General features: G+C 34.3%; 2 protein-coding genes across 4 annotated transcripts in view; one reads left to right on the forward strand and one right to left on the reverse strand.

Annotated features, from left to right (window-relative positions):
- LOC144976995 (uncharacterized) lies at nt 1–14,885 on the reverse strand. Its single transcript, XM_078921657.1, has 14 exons — nt 14,191–14,885; nt 13,109–13,239; nt 11,624–11,781; nt 10,740–10,899; nt 9,879–9,985; nt 9,125–9,239; nt 6,837–7,027; nt 6,409–6,500; nt 5,434–5,647; nt 3,673–4,843; nt 3,127–3,297; nt 2,400–2,513; nt 855–901; nt 1–182 (listed from the first exon to the last, which is right to left on the reverse strand). Exons 1-14 carry the CDS (start codon nt 14,219–14,221, stop codon nt 134–136), a joined length of 2,751 nt encoding a protein of 916 aa, XP_078777783.1. The 5' UTR covers nt 14,222–14,885; the 3' UTR covers nt 1–133.
- Nucleotides 14,862–19,700, forward strand: part of LOC144976997 (uncharacterized) — a 21,189-nt gene continuing 16,350 nt past the window's right edge. The window contains exons 1-2 of one of the 3 annotated variants that reach the window (XM_078921658.1): nt 14,862–15,057; nt 19,562–19,640. In XM_078921658.1, coding sequence (XP_078777784.1) covers nt 19,563–19,640 — 78 coding nt within the window. In that variant the 5' untranslated portion in view covers nt 14,862–15,057; nt 19,562. Of the gene's footprint in view, nt 15,091–15,250; nt 15,316–19,561; nt 19,641–19,700 lie in introns of those variants that run through there. The other 2 variants (XM_078921659.1, XM_078921660.1) reach the window with 2 other exon arrangements.

Genomic DNA, 19,700 nt, shown 5'->3' on the forward strand with positions numbered 1-19,700 from the left:
TTGAAAAATCAGCACAACCTCAGTTTATTCAACACTTGCTGTATTGATGTCTGAAAATAGACAAATTGTGTGCAAATCTTGGCAGAGTTGAAAACACAAATTAGCTCACAACAAACCGTCATGGTAATGACTCTCAGGTATTTTTGCCTTTTCTCTTTGGAACCAGATCTTCATCTCTCCAGCTGTTAGACAAATGAATAATAAAATAAAAACTGACATAAGCAAAAAAGGATCAAATAAATCAACAAGGGAACGAATGTATGAATGCATTAATCAATTTGTCTAGGTCAACTACTCTTCCTACTCCACCTCCTCCTACTACTACTACTCCTAATTATACAAATAATAAAAATAAAAACAGTAATAATTATTATAAAAATAAAAACAATAATAATAATAATAATAATGATGATGATGATGATGATGATGATGATGATGATGATGATGATGATGATGATGATGATGATGATAATGATGATGATGATAATGATAATAATAATAATAATAATAATAATAAGTAATAATAAAATGAACAAACAGGTAAATGAATAAATAATAGCATTTATCTAACATGGGACAGTGTGGCTCAGCGGTATGGTCTTTGCTCTGTACCTGAAAGGTACCGAGTTTGATTACCCGCCACGCTGTGTGGCCTTGAGCAAGTCACCTCACCCTGGCTCACTTATAGGTGCTTCACTGCGGCTGATGCCTGGGTTATTCCAGCCTTCCCTTGGAATAGACCCTAAAGACAAATTTCCCCATGGAATGTTTTTTCTATTTTTTTTTCTTTGATAAAGCAAACATTAAACAAGCTTAAGCACAATTCTCTACTATTCTTTAGATTTTCCACTTACCTAAACATGCCATCTTTTCCGTTGTCTTCACGAACTCCATTTTCAGTCTGCAGAAAAATCAAAAGTAGAAAAAAAAAACATCATGACACCTAGATGATGAACTATCAAACTATGATGATCGAGAAGAAGAAGAAGAAGAAGAAGAAGAAGAAGAAGAAGAAGAAGAAGAAGAAGAAGAAGAAGAAGAAGAAGAAGAAGAACAATAATAATAATAATAATAATATAATAATAATAATAATAATAATAATAATAATAATAATAATAATAATAATAATAATAATAATAATAATATTTTTAAATATAATAATACAGTGCAGCACGGAAATCTCAAACAAGCTGGGACCGGGCCTATTTATTTGAGATTTCTGTGTTTTCGAGATTTTTGTTTGTTTGTTTGTTTGTTTGTTGCTTTAGGTCTCTTCCAACACAATTGAGGTTATATGAGAGACCGCTGAAACAAAAAAACAAGCAATCTAACAAAAATAGTACAAATGTAAATCAAAATCATAACCTAAAGATATCATAAGCTAAATTATAAATAACCAAGAACAAACAGGCAGAAGATTTACAGAAAAAAAAAATATCCCCTGTCAAAAATACAATCACAAACCAAAGAAGCAGGATAGGCTAGTAAAGAGAAGAAGAAACGACATCACTATCGGATCGTACACCCATGCGAACATCATAGGTATATGATTCAAGGGTGATGCTCCCATCCAACCACCAGCGTTTTCGAGATTTCCGTGTTGAGTATATTACAAATAATATGAAAAATATTATGGGGTTAAATGTGAAAAGGTTTTGGAAAGGTCTCATTCGAATGTGCAGTGTGTTTTGTTTGATTCAATAACAGATAGCATAATGTGTACTATAATAAGACAAAGCCAGCACATCGCATTGTTGATTACACTCAGCACTTGATGTCTTTATCTACGAATCCGATACCTAATCACTTCCACTCCTCACTTATCTACCAAGCGCCTCTTTTCTCACCCTAGCTTCCCAACCCCTAATCACTTCCTTAATTTTAATGCATAACAGTACCAGCCCCATGCCATAACTGCCTTGCTAGTCTCCCACTGGTACTGATACACGTTAGAATGAAAATAAAATCACATGCATAATACACCGGTCAAACATACTTCGCACACCCACTCCCACAGAATAAGAGGAGGACTGTGCCCCCTCCCTCCACTCACACACATACACATGCAGGTAAAAACACATTAACTAGCACAGCTAACACCAATGGAGAATGATGGCAGCTTTCGTTTCTGTTAATATAGAAATATAGAAAAAACAATTTTATTCACAAATGCGAAAGTGAAGGTACAGTTTGCTGAGATTTCCGTGTTCGCCTCTAATAGTGTTTGAGGAATTGAGATGTGTTCACAATTTCCGTGATTTCGAGATTTGCATGTTTGAGATTTTCAAGCTGCATTGTAATAATAATAATAATAATAATAATAATAATAATAATAAGATGAAGAAGAGAAAAAAAGCAGAAGAAAACCAAAAACTGTAAACAATAAAAAAACTACTTACAGTAACAGCCGCTTCCAATAAATCATCCATATGGTTGAGCCTGGTGCTTTTGTGAGGTTCAAGGTCACGACCTCCGATGATGGTTGGCAAGCCATTGCTTCCACAATGGGCAGTCTGGTACAAACATAATGGCATTAACAAGGGACATTAATTTTCTATACAGTTTGCCAAGACATAGAATAGTACAAAGAGTTGAATATAATGCTTTAACCAAGCATTTGAGATCGTAATGAAAGAATTATACCTAGCTGGGGGAAATATTTAAGTTTCTTTTAAACTCAAGCATTTGAACCTGCAATACTTCAGGATTGTTTTCTGGACTTCCTGTCCACCCATCAGTGACCAGGTGGATGATTCTTATAATTGATCTGTTAATTGATCTATGCTGTGATAGACGTGCATTTTACTTAGAAGGTTAACAGCAATTGATACTTTCCGATACAGACAAATCTCAGCTATACTAGATCTATCATGCCCCAATGGCTCGAGAATCTGGTCAATGGGATTGTTATTGGTCCAGGATGCAGCTGAGGTCTCCTCTGATCTGTAAGCTGGATCTGTTTGGTTCGGTGGAAAGTACTTTTTGACAAACCAACCGAAGAGAAGAAACATGAATGCACCCAGACATGAATGAAACTTGTTAGTGTTCATTCATCACTTCATAAAATGAGATAAACCCCATCAGCTTAATGGGTCTGAAGGTCTAAATATCAACCCAGTGACTGACCTTCTTGAACCGTTTAAAATTCCTGACTCCTGTCTGTTGTTGAGATGGCTGAGAAGTACTGGAATGTCTACCCCCTCCCCCAGGTCTGGATCCTGGAACTCTTGCGATCAGATCCATGACCTTGACCTGACACAAGTGTCTCAGAGGTCGGCCATCACTGTCGAGCACCAGCTTGAGGTGAAGAAAATAGAAAACAATGAAAATAAATCACATGCCTTTGAAGATTTTAATAAGTTCATGAGAAAAAGCCACAGACTCACTGTTTGATTCTTTTAATTGCCAAATACAGTTTGTTTTGAGAAATTAAGTGACAGCATTGTTCAGGAGATCTGACTTGAGAATAATACAATATTAAGAGTAGACATATGATAGAAATAACATTGACATGATATTTTAAAGTGGGATGGGACCATACATGTAGAACATATCAAGTTTATCATCTTTCAAAGAATAAATTGAAATCAAAATGTTTCAGGGGCAACTGAAAACAAAAAGAAAAATAAGACATTACAAAAACAAAACTAATCAGGAAATTTCCAAACTTACATCCAGGTCGACTTTATGTTCTTCATCTAGCTCATCACCTCTAGGATTTTCTTCTTTCTTCACTGTAGCCCATGATGCATTGTTTTCTGCCACACTCCTATGGTTTGCAATATTATTATTATTGCTACCATTGTGAGTTGATGACAATTGGCTGATATCTTCTTGTTTTATGACAGCTGCCTTGGTTTCTGTATCTCCATTGTGAATCACATTTGAAGATGAAGAATCCTTTTCAGAGACTTTGTTAACTTCATTGGAGTTTGTATCATTTGAGTTTCTGACATTATGCTCAAGTTTCTTACCCATTTCATTACTTGAGAAGAGAACAATGATGTCTTCATCTGAACTATTCTGTAGAGTATTTTTCGAATTCTTTCCCTTTTTTCCACCTGAAACACTTTCCTCTTCATCTGAACTATCACAGAAAAGAGCTCTCTTCTTTCTTTTCCCTTTAGTGCCAGTTGATTTTGATGATGAAGAAGATTCTTTATTTATATCAGAAACATCTTCATGAACAGTGTCAAAATGTTTGCTATTGCCTTTTTTATTTAGAAAACCACACGGAGATGATTTATTTTTATTTGAGATATGCACACTGTTTGACAATAATAATGCATCACTTTCCATATTTGGTGAGCAGGTTCTACTCTGTTTATATCCATTTCTTACAAAAGATGAGTCATTATCACATTCATCAGTCACGTCCAAAACACTGCTCAACCCTAGATCTTCACCAGCAGAAAGTTTATTCTCAGACTCTAAACTCGTATTCTCCTTGAGACTCAAAGAGGAACATTTCGTGTTCTTTTTTCCCTTCGCATCACCACTTTTCTTGACACCTGATGATTGATTTCCATCGAAATTATCACTGTCCTTTGTCCTACTCATTTTGACATCATCAAGAGATTGTGTACTGCTCTTGTCGATTGATGCCACACCTGTTGGAGTTTGTGGTGATTTAAAAAGAGGAGCTGAATACATAAGGCTGCTACTATCAGCTTTTTTTGATGTCTCAAATCTAGGTCGACTGGACAAGTTTTGTTGAGATGGAGAAACCTGAGTTTCTTGCTTGATCCTTTTGCCAGATGGGCTGTGCAGCAGAGAACTATCTTCTATCTTTGTTTTATCTGGGAACAAATCGTCACTGTCTTTATCCAATGCACTGGCAGGTCTAAAGAAGAAAAAAAAGAAAAATAAACCCCAATGACGGAAGGTAATAATGATAATACAGATCTTATATCTACTAATAAACAAATATGAATATAACAACTTCAAAATAAAATTTAAAAATAACAAAATACAGAACATGGGGATCAAAACCCTTCTTCAGCCAAAAACAAAAAGAAAAACCCCAATAAAAACATAAATATATTACAAAAAAACAAACAACCCCCCCCCCCCCCCAAAAAAAAAAAAAAAAAAAAAACCAGATAGACGACAGAAATATTTGGCAGTTCATTTCTGTAATAAGATCTTGGAATGACGAGTTTTGAGCCCGAAACATTCGGTGTTTGGTATTTTTGTTATTTTTAAAATCTGTTCTAATTATATTTGTTGTTTTTTTTTACTTTTTATAGTCCACAGCTTCTAGCAGCTTGGTATCACCTAGATCTTATAATTGAAAGGCTTCATCAGATCATATATCGATTGTGTCATTTTTGATAATTAATATACTGTAACCACTTAAACGTATTATTTTTGGTGAGAATCTTAAGCTCATAGTGGAGTAGATTGTCTTGGACGAAAAATGATACTACTGACCTCTTTCCACGCTTGAAATCTGTCTTATGTGGCTCTTGCGGTGGCAGCATCTCATTGCAGGAAACATATTCCTGCCTTGCTGCTGTGGGCTGCATATTAGAAGCCTGTTGTGTAACTGTGTGTTCTGTGTTGGAGACGTGTTGTGAAATATCAACATCCATGTCTGTCATTTGACTGAGACTTTGACTGGCCATGGAGGAATACATACTTGGAGCTGTGTAAAATATGATATCAATGTAAAATATGATATCAATGACTAATTTGAGCTGTGTAAAATATGACAACAATGATTAATTTGGAGCTATGTAAAATATCATATCAATGACCAATTGAGAGCTGTGTAAATTATGACAATGACTAATGTGGAGCTGTGTAAAATATAATATCAATGACTAAATTGGAACAGTATAAAATATGATATCAATTACTAATTTGGAACTGTGTAAAATATGACAATGATGACTAATTTGGAGCTGTGTAAAATATGATATCAATGACTAATTAGGAGCTGTGTAAAATATGACAACAATGACTAATTTGGAGCTGCGTAAAACATGATATCAACGACTAATTTGGAGCTTTGTAAAATTTGACCACCATGACTTATGAATAAAAACCAGTTTTAACATCACAGGGGGTCCTGATAGCTCAATTTCTAAGAGCCCTAATCTCATATACAAAGAAACTTTTTATCAATCCTGCTTTTTTTTAATTGTCCGCCCAGCTGTGATTAGATAACTGGATCTGATTTTTCAGTTGGAAAATACTTTGCAAACAAATTGCCTGCGTCCTGTTCAAAAGCTACCAAGCTGCTTCAAACTAAGTAAATGTAAAAATGATTGGATGAAAACCTAGAAATTTAATAAGCAAACTTTCCAAATAAAAAAAGTTGAAAAGGAAATTTCAAAAATTGAAGAAAACATAATATTCACTGGGCTCTATTTTGAATCTGTTAAATATCTTATGCAAACTTACTGATTGCTGACTTTGGATTGCAGAAGTCATCTGTATTGCAGGTCAAGATAGCCCAGCCAATTTCAGGATCTGTAACCATTCTTAAGTTTTTTCTATGAAGATAAAACAGTAATAATATACACAGTAATATTAAAGAGCTACCCAATGATAGCAATCCCTGCTACTGTTATGAAATAAAATATATGAGCAAAAATTACCCTTTTTCTTTCGTACGTAAAATTTGAAATCTTTATTCTTAAACATAATAATAATTTACAGTATTAAAAATGTCAACATCTTAATAAATCACATATGCTCAAAAAAATTTTTTTTTTTAATCGGTTGATTTATTATGAAAACCAAAAGCATTCTTAACTATTTTGCGTTATTGCTCTCTAAAACATCAAAAAAAAAAAACAACAAACACACACATAAAATGCTTTTCTCACTTTTTCAGCACCAAACAAACAGTCCTCACAAATTTCTGGCAAGTAGGACTAAGAGTTGAGAGCACATCCCTGGTGACAGCGACCACAATTGTCCCGTCCTGAGTCATCACCTCAGCATCCTCCTCTGCCCCATCTTCCAAAAGGATGGGCTGTCCACCCGCAGTTGACACTGCCAGGTTCGTCTTATTGAACTGAAAGCAACACACACACACACACACAATAAGCAACACACACAATAAGATAGATAAATGTATCCTATTGAAATTCACAGGTATTCTGATAGCTCAATTAGAAAAAAAAGTTCTTCAAAAGCAAAGGACCAGCTTCAGTATCAGAAGGCTTTGGTATTTCTTTAGCACATTTGTCTATCCAAAAGCCTAAGGGTAAAGGGGTCTATGAGATCCGGTGGAAAGTACTTTGGAACGACTAGCAAGTAATTGCTACTGACTGTTTGATATAACAAAAACCAGGATTTGTATTTAACAGAGAAAAGACTGAAATTCAAAGCATGGCTACTGTTTTTGAATCTCATACATAACTGGGCTTAACTTTAATAATAAAATTTAAAAAAAAGAAAATTCCCTTTATTCATCCCATAGGGGAAATTTGTCTTTACGGTCTATAACAAGGGAAGACTGGAATAACCCAGGCATCAGCCGCAGTGCAGCGCCGCAAATAAAGCTAGGGCGAGGTGACTTGCTCAAGGCCACACAGCGCAGCGGCAGGTGATCGAACTCGGTACCTTTCGGGTACAAAGCAAAGACCGTACCACTGAGCCATGCTGCCCCTGATCTGGTCTAATTTACAATGTGTAAAGGCATGCCTGGCAATGTTGACACAATTGAGGCATCATAGCTCAGTAGTCTGAGAAATGCTGAGTACATAAATTGGTTGGATGGATGACAATGATTGCAAAATTCTGGCCCCAAACAATAATCGGGCAAAGCATTTTATACATATAACACCACTTAACTCAATTGGAGTGAGTACTTGTTTTTTTGAAGTACCTGCTGTTGTAACAGAAAGTATGCTAATTGGCTCCATTTTGACTTTAGGGGGAACACATTTATAAAAAGCACTGCAAAGTTTAGTGATAATTGAGGAGATGAATGTTCAAATTTATTTTATCTTTTAGTTTAACCAATTTGATCAATCAAAAGATCTGTTTATCATTTGTTAGTAAATCTATGCCATGCAATGTAACTGCTACCAGAAAAAAAAAACAACCCACAATTAGTTTTTTCTTAAACAAAACATCCGCAGATCTATTTTATCTGTAAGTGGTAAGAACTCGGGTCCATTTATCAGGACGAGCCTAACTGGGTCAGTGGAGCGCCCATCCAGTAATGAGGATGAATTGGCATTGCCAACTAATGCACCTGTCCAGTAATGAGGACAAGGCCAATCCTGTTTATGAATGGAATTGTTAACCTTTCTATATTTGGAAATGTAGTAAAAATGTAATTGATTCTGATTGGTTAATAGTTTAGCATCGTCCTTCAACTTGTTAAAGGTAAGTTAGTGACCTTTCAAGCCATAAACGAAGCCAAAAAGAGCCCCCCCACCCCTTCCCATACCATACTGATTTGCATGCTCTGCTACATCTGGTTTCATCTCAAACAAAGGACACAAAAAATGCCTGTTTCTCGCGTGTGTGTTTGTAGGAAATTCCTTTATTGTATTGTGTGTGTATGTGCGCGTGTTAGACTAATGCGTGTATAGATAAAATAAGGTGTATTGCCTTGCTCCCTCGTATTCCATCACTCCACTATTTGAAGTAGAAAGATAACTGAAATTCTAGATATGAGTGATCCTCAACTTTTGAGACAACATACGGAGAATGGAAATAATTTTATAACCGAGTTTGTTGCTGACACATACTTTTCATAAAAAGATATTTTTCTATAGATATGTTCCAATAATCTGTCAATACTACTATTTTAAAAACTTACAGGTTTCATAAATTCTTACGAAGTTTGCTGTCTCTCAATAAATATCTTATTTCTCTTTTAAAAAATGTACAGGTTGTACCATAAATGATCACTATTAGCTCAAAAAAAAAGGATATTTTCTGGGATGGGTGCTAAATGTTGAAATACTGCTTGGCGAGCTGCAATTGTTACACTGATCAGCTGAAGCAACTAGCCACTATGAGTGTAACTTCCGGAATGTGCTGTAGCGTCACTTGAGTTAATATTAGTATCGCAAACTTAATCAACAAACAAAATCACTAGACTTCAACGAAAAGAATTGCATTTCCTTTAAAAACCTTTATGATTTACACCCACCTGATGAGCAGAGAGGAAATAAAACTTGAGATCTTTCAGGAGAGTTGCTCTGCGGACATCTGGATGGAAAGAGACCCCAGCTGGCACCTCCTTGTCAGCCACTTCCGGCAGATAGCTGAAGATAGTAAAGGTCCTAATTGTTAGCTTAATGGGAAAATGGCTGCTCAACTACTGGATCAAACTTCACGATTTTTTAAATATAGCCTCTTGAAAAAATATTCCAGACCGATAATATGCTATGCCAGATGATATTGGTGACCTTGATACATAGGCATTAACAAAGTCTTAGAAAGAAATAAGCAAACAATAGAAAGTTAAAAGAAATCACAATACTGTGTTATCTCTTTTTTTTTTTTTTTTAAAAGCCAATGACATACTCTTTCAGAGTTGGATTAATGAAAATAGTAATAAAAGTGAAAACTTTCCCCAAAAAACCTCATTCATATCAACAAATCATAACCTTATGAGAAAAAAAAAATTAACAACAACAACAAACAAGATTTTTATTTTTCATGACTGTCTAAAAAAAAACAAAATTAAAAAAACAAACAGAAAACACGAGAATATTTTTTGACTAGAAATAAACTTGTCTTTCTTAAAAGTAATCAATTTTTAAAAAAATCCATAGAACTAAAGTTGCCAAAATCAAAATGGAACCAAACCATTCGAGAGGAATACCTCCTTGATGAAGAAGAGTTCTTAGATTTGGTTACAAAAAGTAAATTGAAATATAGTCATGAAGTAAAACACTCACTCTTTGGGGTCGGGTTTGCTATTTCTTTGTCCAGTCAAAAACTCATGGAAGTGATCTAGGTAGTCAGGAGTCACGATAGGTTTTTGATTATTGATGGCACAAATAACCTGGAATAAAGAAAACCCAGTCAGTCCAGAGCTCAAATCTATTGTTTTAAAAACTCTCTTCACCATGTGACAATTAAGCGACAAAAATTCTGAATGATAAAAATATTTCCTGAAGGCAAAAGAAGGTTCTAATATATCCTGTGATACACATACACATAAAGTGTAAACTCAAAAATATAATCAAATGTATACAAAAAAAAAAAAATAATAATAGAACAACCAAAAACACCCTTCAATCCTTTACACGGAGTATGAATTTAGTTTTATTCACATTGTTAACTACTCTATGATTGGGACGCTAGTCTTATCATTGAATAATTACTACTAGATCTGTTGGGTGGATTGAAAAAAAAGAAAAATGATTTTGACTTGACTTTAGTATAAACTATTATATATATATATATATATATATATATATAATAAATATAATATTATATATAATATATATATATATATATATATATATATATAAAAACAAAAAACTTCAGAAACACCTGCCTTCTTCACAGCCACTTGAGAGAGAGAGAAGAGAAGAGGAGAGAGAGAGAGAGAGAGAGAGAGAGAGAGAGAGAGAGAGAGAGAGAGAGGAGAGAGAGAGAGAGAGAGAGAGAGAGAGAGAGAGAGAGAGAGAGAGAGAGAAAGAGAGAGAGAGGGGGTAGCAATGGATCAAATTGTAAAGGGTGTGTTTCTAAGGATAGATGCATTTAATACGCATAACAACCATTTCTGGCTGTATTTTATTAATTATAAGTACCTTAATGGTCACATTAATTTTTGCCATGATGAGAAGGTCACATGATGACCTCCAATCTCGTACCACATGGCCTCCTAACAGACACATCACACGCTGAAGATTCTTCTTGGGAACCTTTTCAAGGCAAGAGGTTGTTGCAACAAATGGCTCATATCGTGCACTAGATGGGAATAAAACAAAATAAAACCCTTATGTCACAGAGGTGAAACACATTGTAGGTTACAATGTGAACTTCGGTGAATTGCAACTTCGGTTAATCGCAACATTTTCGATGATCCCAAGGTGTTGCGATTATCCGGAGTGGACTGTAATAAAAATAATGATAATTAATAATAATTATTGATAACAATAATAATATTAATAATAATAATAATAAAATAATAATAATAATAATAATAATAATAATAATAATAATAATAATAATAATAATAATAATAATAATAATAAAAGTAATAATAATAATGATAATAAAAAAATAGTACTAATAATATTACTAATAATAATTATAATACTAATAATAATAATATTAATAATAATAATGAAAGGAATTTTATAAAGCTTTATGCCAAGGCCTTAAAGTGCTTTACATAGATCAATTGCACAAAGCTTACACAGTGCAGGTAAAAGTCCTGCACAAACTTACACAAATCTGCTTCTACACATAACGTACTCTCTCTGTCTCTCTCTCTCTTCTCTCTGTATCTCTCTCTCTCTCTCTCTCTCTCTCTCTCTCTCTCTCTCTCACACACACACACACACACAGACACACATAGAAACTTAAAGCAAAAAACAATAGATTTTCCATTAAACAAATTAAGTTTTAAAAAAAAGTAAAATCTTGTAAAAGTGACTGAAGGATAAGTATTGATCAACTGAATACTGACATAAACATAGAAGCAGGAGAACCACCAAACTGGATCTTATCACCATCTTTCAAAGTCATCAAACAACCAGGTTTCTTCTTGAGAGACTCGCCATTGACAAAAGTTCCAAACTTAGAGGTGTCTTCTACAGTTAAACTTGGCGTGATGAATGATTTTACCTGCAATGAAAATATAAATTGAGAGAGAAAGTAGTTCTTCAAAGCCATGAGGTCCATGAAACTAGAATTTAATCTGGTTTATTTAAATTAAACAGACCTTTGGATAGGATGGTATAACTTATTGTTCCATCATAACTGGATGGACAGAGAAGTCAGACCCCCCCCCCCCCCCCCCCCCCCCCTCTGAAAAAAACCCCTCAATAAACAAACAAAAAAAAAAAAGAAAAAAAAAAGAAGAAAGAACTTTATTTTTCTTTTAAAAACCCGCATAAGTCAACACTCCTGAAGTCAACTTCTATTTAAAGTCAACACTCCTAAAGTCAACTTCTACTTAGAGTCAACACCTCTTGTTGCTCCCATACTTTCTATTCTTTATCTAAAAGTGTTCCATTGATAATGGATAAAGTCAACCTTGCTAAAAGTCAACCAATCTTTCTGGTCTGGTAGTATTTTGTTTTTGTTTGTTTTTAAGGGTTTTACGGCGCTTGCAACACATTTAGGTTATATCAGCGCCAGTAAAAAGGAAGAAAATGGATCGTAAAAAGTTCTCGAATTACAAGTAAATCACCCAAGAAAAGGTAAGACAAAGGGGAACTGGGAACAAATAGGGATCAGATGTAAATTCCAAAAGTATACCACCAATGGACTTAGTTTGAGGTCACCTATAAGTCTCATCCGGACAAAAGCACAAAATCCAACAGAAAGGAATACACTCAAATGCTTACATTATACACTAAAAATAACAAATATAATAAATACATTACAGAGAGATGATTTACAAGGAAAAAAATATCATCTCCCAAAACAATAACTATGCATTTGACTGTTTCCCTCCCAGCCAAGACTCCAACCAGGGCCAGGACAAAACCAAGTAACCTCATTCTAAGACAAAGACAGAAAACATGATGAAAAACAGATATAAGGGGATAGAAGACACAGTATGGACCTCCCTGCCCGCTCTGGGAGGTCAGGATCCCCACCCAGTGTCTGGTAGTGTTGGCTTTCTCAGGAATCCTCTGTATCTCTTTGTTAAGGCAAATTCAAATCATAATGATGGAGTGTAAGAAAATCAGGATTTTATAAATCAAGAAGGGAATAGAAAATCTAAACCTCACGGAAAAATCTGACAAAGCATCAAATAATTGTCAATATAAGTCATTGAACAAAATTTATAACTGAGCTTAGTAAATGGTCACTTAAATGAAACCATACCATGAATAGTTAATTAATTCATTTAACATCATAAAATGCTAAATGATGAAAAAATCTAAGACCAATAGACAAATAAATACATCAATATAATATCAAGTAAAACATTTTTTCCTACCACATTTGCCTCATAATGGGCCATCATAAGTACAGCTTGCTTTCGGCTGACTGATGGATCATTGATGGTGATATCGCATCCTGTGCGTCCTACTACATATTTCTTGTCACCCAAAATGGGATGTCTCTCGTCTGAAAAGAAATAAAGATGATCCCAAACACATTTGATTTATGGATATAAAAAATATTTCAAAAGTAAATACATAACTCATATAAAATACAAACATAGCTGTCCGTTCAATGAACGGTGCCCGTTTAATGAATGAGATGATAATTTATGATTCAAGTGTTGAATAAAATTTGAACTTAATTTCTCTATTGTGTTAATAGGCAATACATTTTTCAACTATGCAAGAGAACTCCACAAATTTTTTCATTTAGACACAACAGAGATTTTTATTTAGGCACAGAGATATTTTCTGCATTTAATAATTTAAATATTTTGCTCCCTTAGCGTAGAATAACTAGAATTCTTTCCCAATGCTAAGAACAAAAAAAAAAAAAGGTTCATATAAATTTCAAGAAATTGATTGTTTTCAAAATAATGAAAGGAACCACTACCTGGTTTAGATTCAACGCAATTACTCCCACCTCATTTCTTGCTAATCGGGAGGTTGACACTGACACACAACCCACGAGCTAAAAATGATAGCGTCTGTTTTAGATGGGATTTGACCATTGAGGTCTTACATGAAATACATTGTACACGCTGGATTTGACGAATCACATTTGATTTTTCTATAAAATGAAATGCGACATGAACGTAGCCACTGCGTTTGCCTTTTATGTTTTACTTTTAAGAGTTAAGAGGTTGGTTATTTGGCATTCAAATTCATTGTAAAGATATACCTAAATTAGCTTTCAAATTCAAACACTCGATCAAATTTATTAATTTATTCTTTTTTCTTTTACGTTTACTTTCTCAGTTATAGTTCATAAAAATAAAATGAGTAATTGTAACAATATTCATTGAGTTAAGAATAAGACTTATATAAGACGAAGCAAGAGGGATTCGTATTGTATTATTTATTAATATTATAACAGATAATCTATAACTATAACTATAACAACTGCACGAATTACCTGCTTTTGTTGAGGACACAATGACCCACATGCTGGCGATGTTGCTTGATCGATATTATCAACGTCAAGCTTGATCAAAAACAGTATTTTCCAATCCCCAGGTTGGCACTTCGAATACTAACAACTGTTTTCAAGGGTCAGGTTGTTCTGAATCTCTACAATTACGGACTGAACTCTACTTCGACGTGATGCAAATCAGCGCACTTATAATAAAATAAACCGCAACAGTTCAAGCAAAAAAGAAAATCAAAGCTTGGAAATAAACATATCTTATCTAGTGAATATTGCGAGAACCAACTGACTCTCTATATAGAATTAATTTATAATACTCCTTCAGAAGAAAGTCAGAAAATTGTCATTTAATTTTTTTCAATGTTGTTTTGATGTATTTTTCCCCGTGTTTTCTTTTCATACAAATTTCCAATTCCTGTTTTACATAGACCGAAACCAAAGAGAATGTTCAGATACAAAACTTCTGCATGAACCCTTTCTGAACTTAGTTATTCATTATGTTCCCACAAAGAAAGCAGTCATATAACATAACAGAACTATCTAGAACCCTTAGAATTTTCTATTTAAATAAAATCACATGTCATATTCACCCCCCTCCTCTTCCAATTTCCTTCTTTAGATTTTTCAGTTTACTTCGACCTCGACATAACTCATGAACTGCATATTGAAGCAACCTCTGTTATGTAGGGGAAATAATGCAGAAAATATTTTTAATAATAGCAGTCAGCAAATCTTCAGTTCCTAGTTGATTTGTTTTCCTTGAAATTACAGTACAACCCTGTACAGCCTATCTCTCTCTTTTGGCATATATAAATTTTCAGCGAAGAAAATCTCCAGCTGGGCTTAAACTAAAAGGTATAGAATACATCTATGTACACACATCTGCAGGTAGGATGCATTGTTGTAATGATAATGGACAATATTTTGCGTTGTTTTGAAGGAAGCTTAGTTTGTCAAAGTAAGGCCCGGTTTGTCACAGACCCAGTTTTAGTTTGTCACAGCCCACAGTGGGAAAGCATGCCAGTTTGTAAGAGGCCCAGTTTGTCACAGGCCGGCCCTGCCTCGATTGTGCCCTGTGTATGATGGAAGCTATCACTGACATTCTCAATAAAAGTAAATGATAAATGAATGACTTCTTGTACTTGTACTTGTATGAATTCAATTTTATTTTTCAATTGGTTTCACGAAAGAACATTCATTTTAAAAAAATTACAGAGTAATTTGCTTTGATTCGCATACAAAATGAAGCAAGCTGAAATGACATTGAGAGACTAAGACCATCTCTACACCACCAGTTTGAAGGTGGAGAATGAAAAACTAAAGTTACAACTACAGAGTTAAAGTGCTGTAATTATTACTGTCATCAATACTCATATACTTAAATGAAATAACAAAGCGATCTTACTCATGAATCTTCTTTTTAACTTAAAATTTAAGACATAAATATGTTTCTTTTAAAAGTCTGTTACAGATCAACTCGGTTAGTGTGAAAAATATAATCAATGCAACTGGAAGTTATGAGAAGAGAAAATTAAAGGGCTGAAATGAATGTAGGGGTACAAAAATATTCTAGAAAACAAATAATCTGGTATCTTAATTTCTTATATGCAGGACAACATAAAACTTAAGTAGCCTAATTGTTCGTCATTTTGTACATTAGATTTACAAACTAACTAATGCAAAGAAATCATCTGAGGCCTACTTGCGCTAATCTGGAGCCTGTGACAAAATGGGCCTGTAACAAACTGGACCTGTGACAAACTGGGCAGCCTCTGTATTGAGAGTATTAGACGTATAGAAAGATGGGCCGGTGGAACCAACATTTGGTTTTGGGCACTGGTAAAGGAGAGAGGTCCCTGTCGCCATATTGCTTTGTTTACACAGAGACTGAGTTGCCACCTTGGCTGTAGTAAATAGCAGTTCTGGAGTTGAGAGTGGGGAGAGGAAGGGGGAAGGCTTGGCATGGCAGAGAAACTTACCAAAAATGAGAGAGAGAGAGAGATACAGAGAAAGAGAGAGAGAGAGATAGAGATAGATAGAGAGAGAGAGAGAGAGAGAGAGAGAGAGAGAGAGAGAGAGATTCGGGGGGGGGGGGGGGGGGGGATGGTGTGTTTTTTTGTTGACAATCTTCTTCTGTATCAATCTGACACAGTGGTATCGGGTTTAAGGTAAATGGAAGATTTATTTTTCATGTTCTTCTCTTTCTTTCTTTTTTGTCAATCTTCTTCTTTATTTGCCACAGTGGTATCCCGATAACCCTGATACGGGTTTAACATTCATTTTTTAAAAATCACAAACATGGCATGTTTAAAAATGATAAATGGCAATATTAAAAAAACAAAATGGCTATATTTTTGGTTGCTAATTCAGGTACAGAAAAAAAGTTGGAACACTTTAAACCATCTGGCCACTGTCTCTTTGAAAACGAAGCAAGATGGCAACAGGGACCTCTCTCCTTTACCAGTGTCGACTTTTGGCACCTTTAACTTAAAGTTTAAGTTATCCACCATACATTTAAATAGAAAGAAACTGAACTCCTACTGTCAAAAGCAGTTTAGATTTGAAGATGCATTTGCTTTCCGTAAAAAAAAACATTCGGAACTAGACAATCCTTGATGAAGGCATGCCCAAGGCAAAGTGGCCTTTAGAAGGTGTTGACTCTTAGAAGACCCACCTCTCTAGTAGGTATGTATTCGCCACGTTTTTATGGCGCTTCCGGATCACAAAGTCTGCACGGTTCTCTGTCTTTATTCCTTGACGTACTGATTAGAGCACTCAACTTCAAGTAATATTATCTTAACAGAGAGATTTCAGTTTCAAGTCTCAGTTCATTCACAGTCAGGCTCTAATTTTCCAATCTTCAACCAGTGCTTGGACCAAGCCGGTTGGTCTTGTAACAGCCTCGCTGTCCCTACCTCTTTCTTGTTTTGTTTATATAGAGATTGAGTAGTCACTTTTGCTATGGTGGACGTCCTTTGTCGGAATACTATATCTAGGACTCGTTTTCATAGAGTTTTAGAATATTTTGTTCCATTTCATTATTCGGAAATGAGGATTTTGCCCAGATAAGTAATAATGTATATTTGAGAGATGTGGACAGTATGTTTTATTAAACTACTTGTCCTTTTGAATGTTATTTACATTATCGACATTGGGCAATCTTCTTCAATAGCCTTCATTAACTTTATATAACCGTCACACAACTAGGTGGGATTCCTGACCTCCCATAATGGGCAGGAAGGCACTTACTGTATCTTCTATCCCCCTATATCTGTTTTCCAACATGCTTTCTGTCTTTGTCTTGAGATGAGATTACTTGGTTTTGTCCTGGTCCTGGTCGGATACCCTAGCTGGGAGGGAAACAGTCAAATGTATAGTTAGAGTTTTAGGAAATGATATTTTTTGTCCTGTAAATCAACTCTATGTTATGCTCTGATTTATGTTTTGTTTACATATTATATATGATTTGTAAACATTTGAATGTGTTCCCCATAGTGGGATCTGTGCTTTTGTTTGGATGAGACTTTTAGGTGATCTCAAACTAAGTTCTTTGATAGTGTGCTCCTGGAATCTACATCTGTTTCCTATTTGAACCAATTCCCCTTTGTTTCACCTTTTCTTGGGTGCTTTAATTGTAATTCTGGAACTTTTTCCCATCCCATTTTGTTCCTTTTTACTGGCACCGATATTATCTTAATGTGTTGCAAGCGCCTTAAAACCCTTAAAAGCAAACAGCTGTGGCACAAAGTTTATGAATTCGATGACGTCATTTCTTTGATTTTATCTCATCTTCTCATTACTGCCACAGAAATTGGCAAAGGGAAAAAGAAAGCGCTTATCAAACACCTTTGATAATGGTAGAGGTGATGAGGATATTAATGAAAAGCAAAAAGACTGAATATTGACAATGACATAATTGAAATGATAAAGTTAACAATCAAGGAGGAAATGAAAGGAATCAAAGACCTCATATGCAAATTAAAATTAGAAAATCTAAAATTTAGATCATATATTGCTGATAACAAAAATGAAATTTTCACTCTGAAAGAAATTAATCATAATCTTTTGGTTCAGATATAAAATGTACAAAAGTTTTAAAAACAACACCAAAGCTTACTCAAGAAGAAACTCTTCAAATTTTTGGCATCGAAGAGGATGACAATGAAACAAATGAAGACTGTTTACAGAAAGTTTTAGAAGTAATCCAGCAGCAACTACAACTGGACGTCAAGGTCAAGGACTTTGACATATTTCACTGTACTGGACATATCAAGAGAAGTAACCCAGGGGCTATTATTTTAAAGTTTATTAGACGCTTGGACAGGGACATCATCTTTAAAAACAAAAGTCAGCTAAGAGGTTCCGGAACATCAATCCAAGAGGATCTAACTTCGAGAAAATACAGATTATTAAGGCGGTCACCCAAAACCACCCCTTTGTTCAAAACACATGGTCGTTTAATGGAAACAATTTTGGATTGACATTAGACGGAAATAAAGTATATTTTGATTCAGGTCGTTCTATTGAGGAACAATTACCCGGCTCAGACATGAAGGACAATTTTAGCATGATATTTGATCAAGGACGCAGGCAAATATCCATTTCCTGGCTTCTGCCCGAAATACAAGAAGTGAAAATTGTCACATAATCAATTCATCTCCTCATTTATGGCAATATACCAGACCTATCACAAAAGACAATCCAACAACCAACTCAGTCAGGAACACATCCATTTCCAACAAACTGGACACTTCTAAAAATGACAATGTTAACGTTGACCATCAAAGGACCAGATATCTCCGTCCATCTACATTGGCAAGATCTGAGCACAATCTACAGAAACCTTCAACCTCCAGGCAGTTTCTTCAACAAATGACAAATACAACCTTCTTGGAAGTTCTCGTTGTAGCCACTGGAATTGGGATGATTTTGGCAGCAATTGACATTTCCCAACGAGTGATATCTCACTTTATTGTTATTATTATTGTTATTATTATTATTATTATTATTATTATTATTATTATTATTATTATTATTATTATTATTATTATTATTATTATTATTATTATTATTATTATTATTATTATCATTATTATTATTATTATTATTATTATTATTGTAATTATTATCGTCATCATCATCATCATCATTATTATTATTATTATTATTATTATTATTATTATTATTATTATTATTATTATTATTATTATTATTATTATTATTATTATTATTGTCGTTGTTGTTGTTGTTGTTGTTATTGATATTGCTTTTATGCTTTTATAGTAAAATTGATACCTGAAACATAATACAATGGTATTTGTAAATCTTATGAAACATGCTTTCTTCTATTTACACTCAGAATGCCTGTGGACATTTTAGATCACGATTTACAGTTGATATATGAATCTGCCGTTAATGTTGCTAAACAAGCTGGACAGGTGAGGCAGTGAATTTCATATTTATCATGCTCAGATTACATCACGATGCATTTCTTTTCC

Source organism: Berghia stephanieae, chromosome 7 (genome assembly GCF_034508935.2).
Source record: "Berghia stephanieae isolate SIO BIC M18660-M18661 chromosome 7, UCSD_Bste_1.3, whole genome shotgun sequence".
In the NCBI taxonomy this organism is placed as follows: domain Eukaryota; kingdom Metazoa; phylum Mollusca; class Gastropoda; order Nudibranchia; family Aeolidiidae; genus Berghia; species Berghia stephanieae.

Coding starts and splice junctions, on each gene's coding strand:
- LOC144976995 (XM_078921657.1), bottom strand. CDS start 14,221: ATGTGGGTCATTGTGTCCTCAACAAAAGCAG. Junction 4,844..5,433: donor GATTTCAAGCGTGGAAAGAG/GTCAGTAGTATC, acceptor TTTCTTCTTTAG/ACCTGCCAGTGCATTGGATA. Junction 902..2,399: donor TATTGGAAGCGGCTGTTACT/GTAAGTAGTTTT, acceptor ATTTTTCTGCAG/ACTGAAAATGGAGTTCGTGA.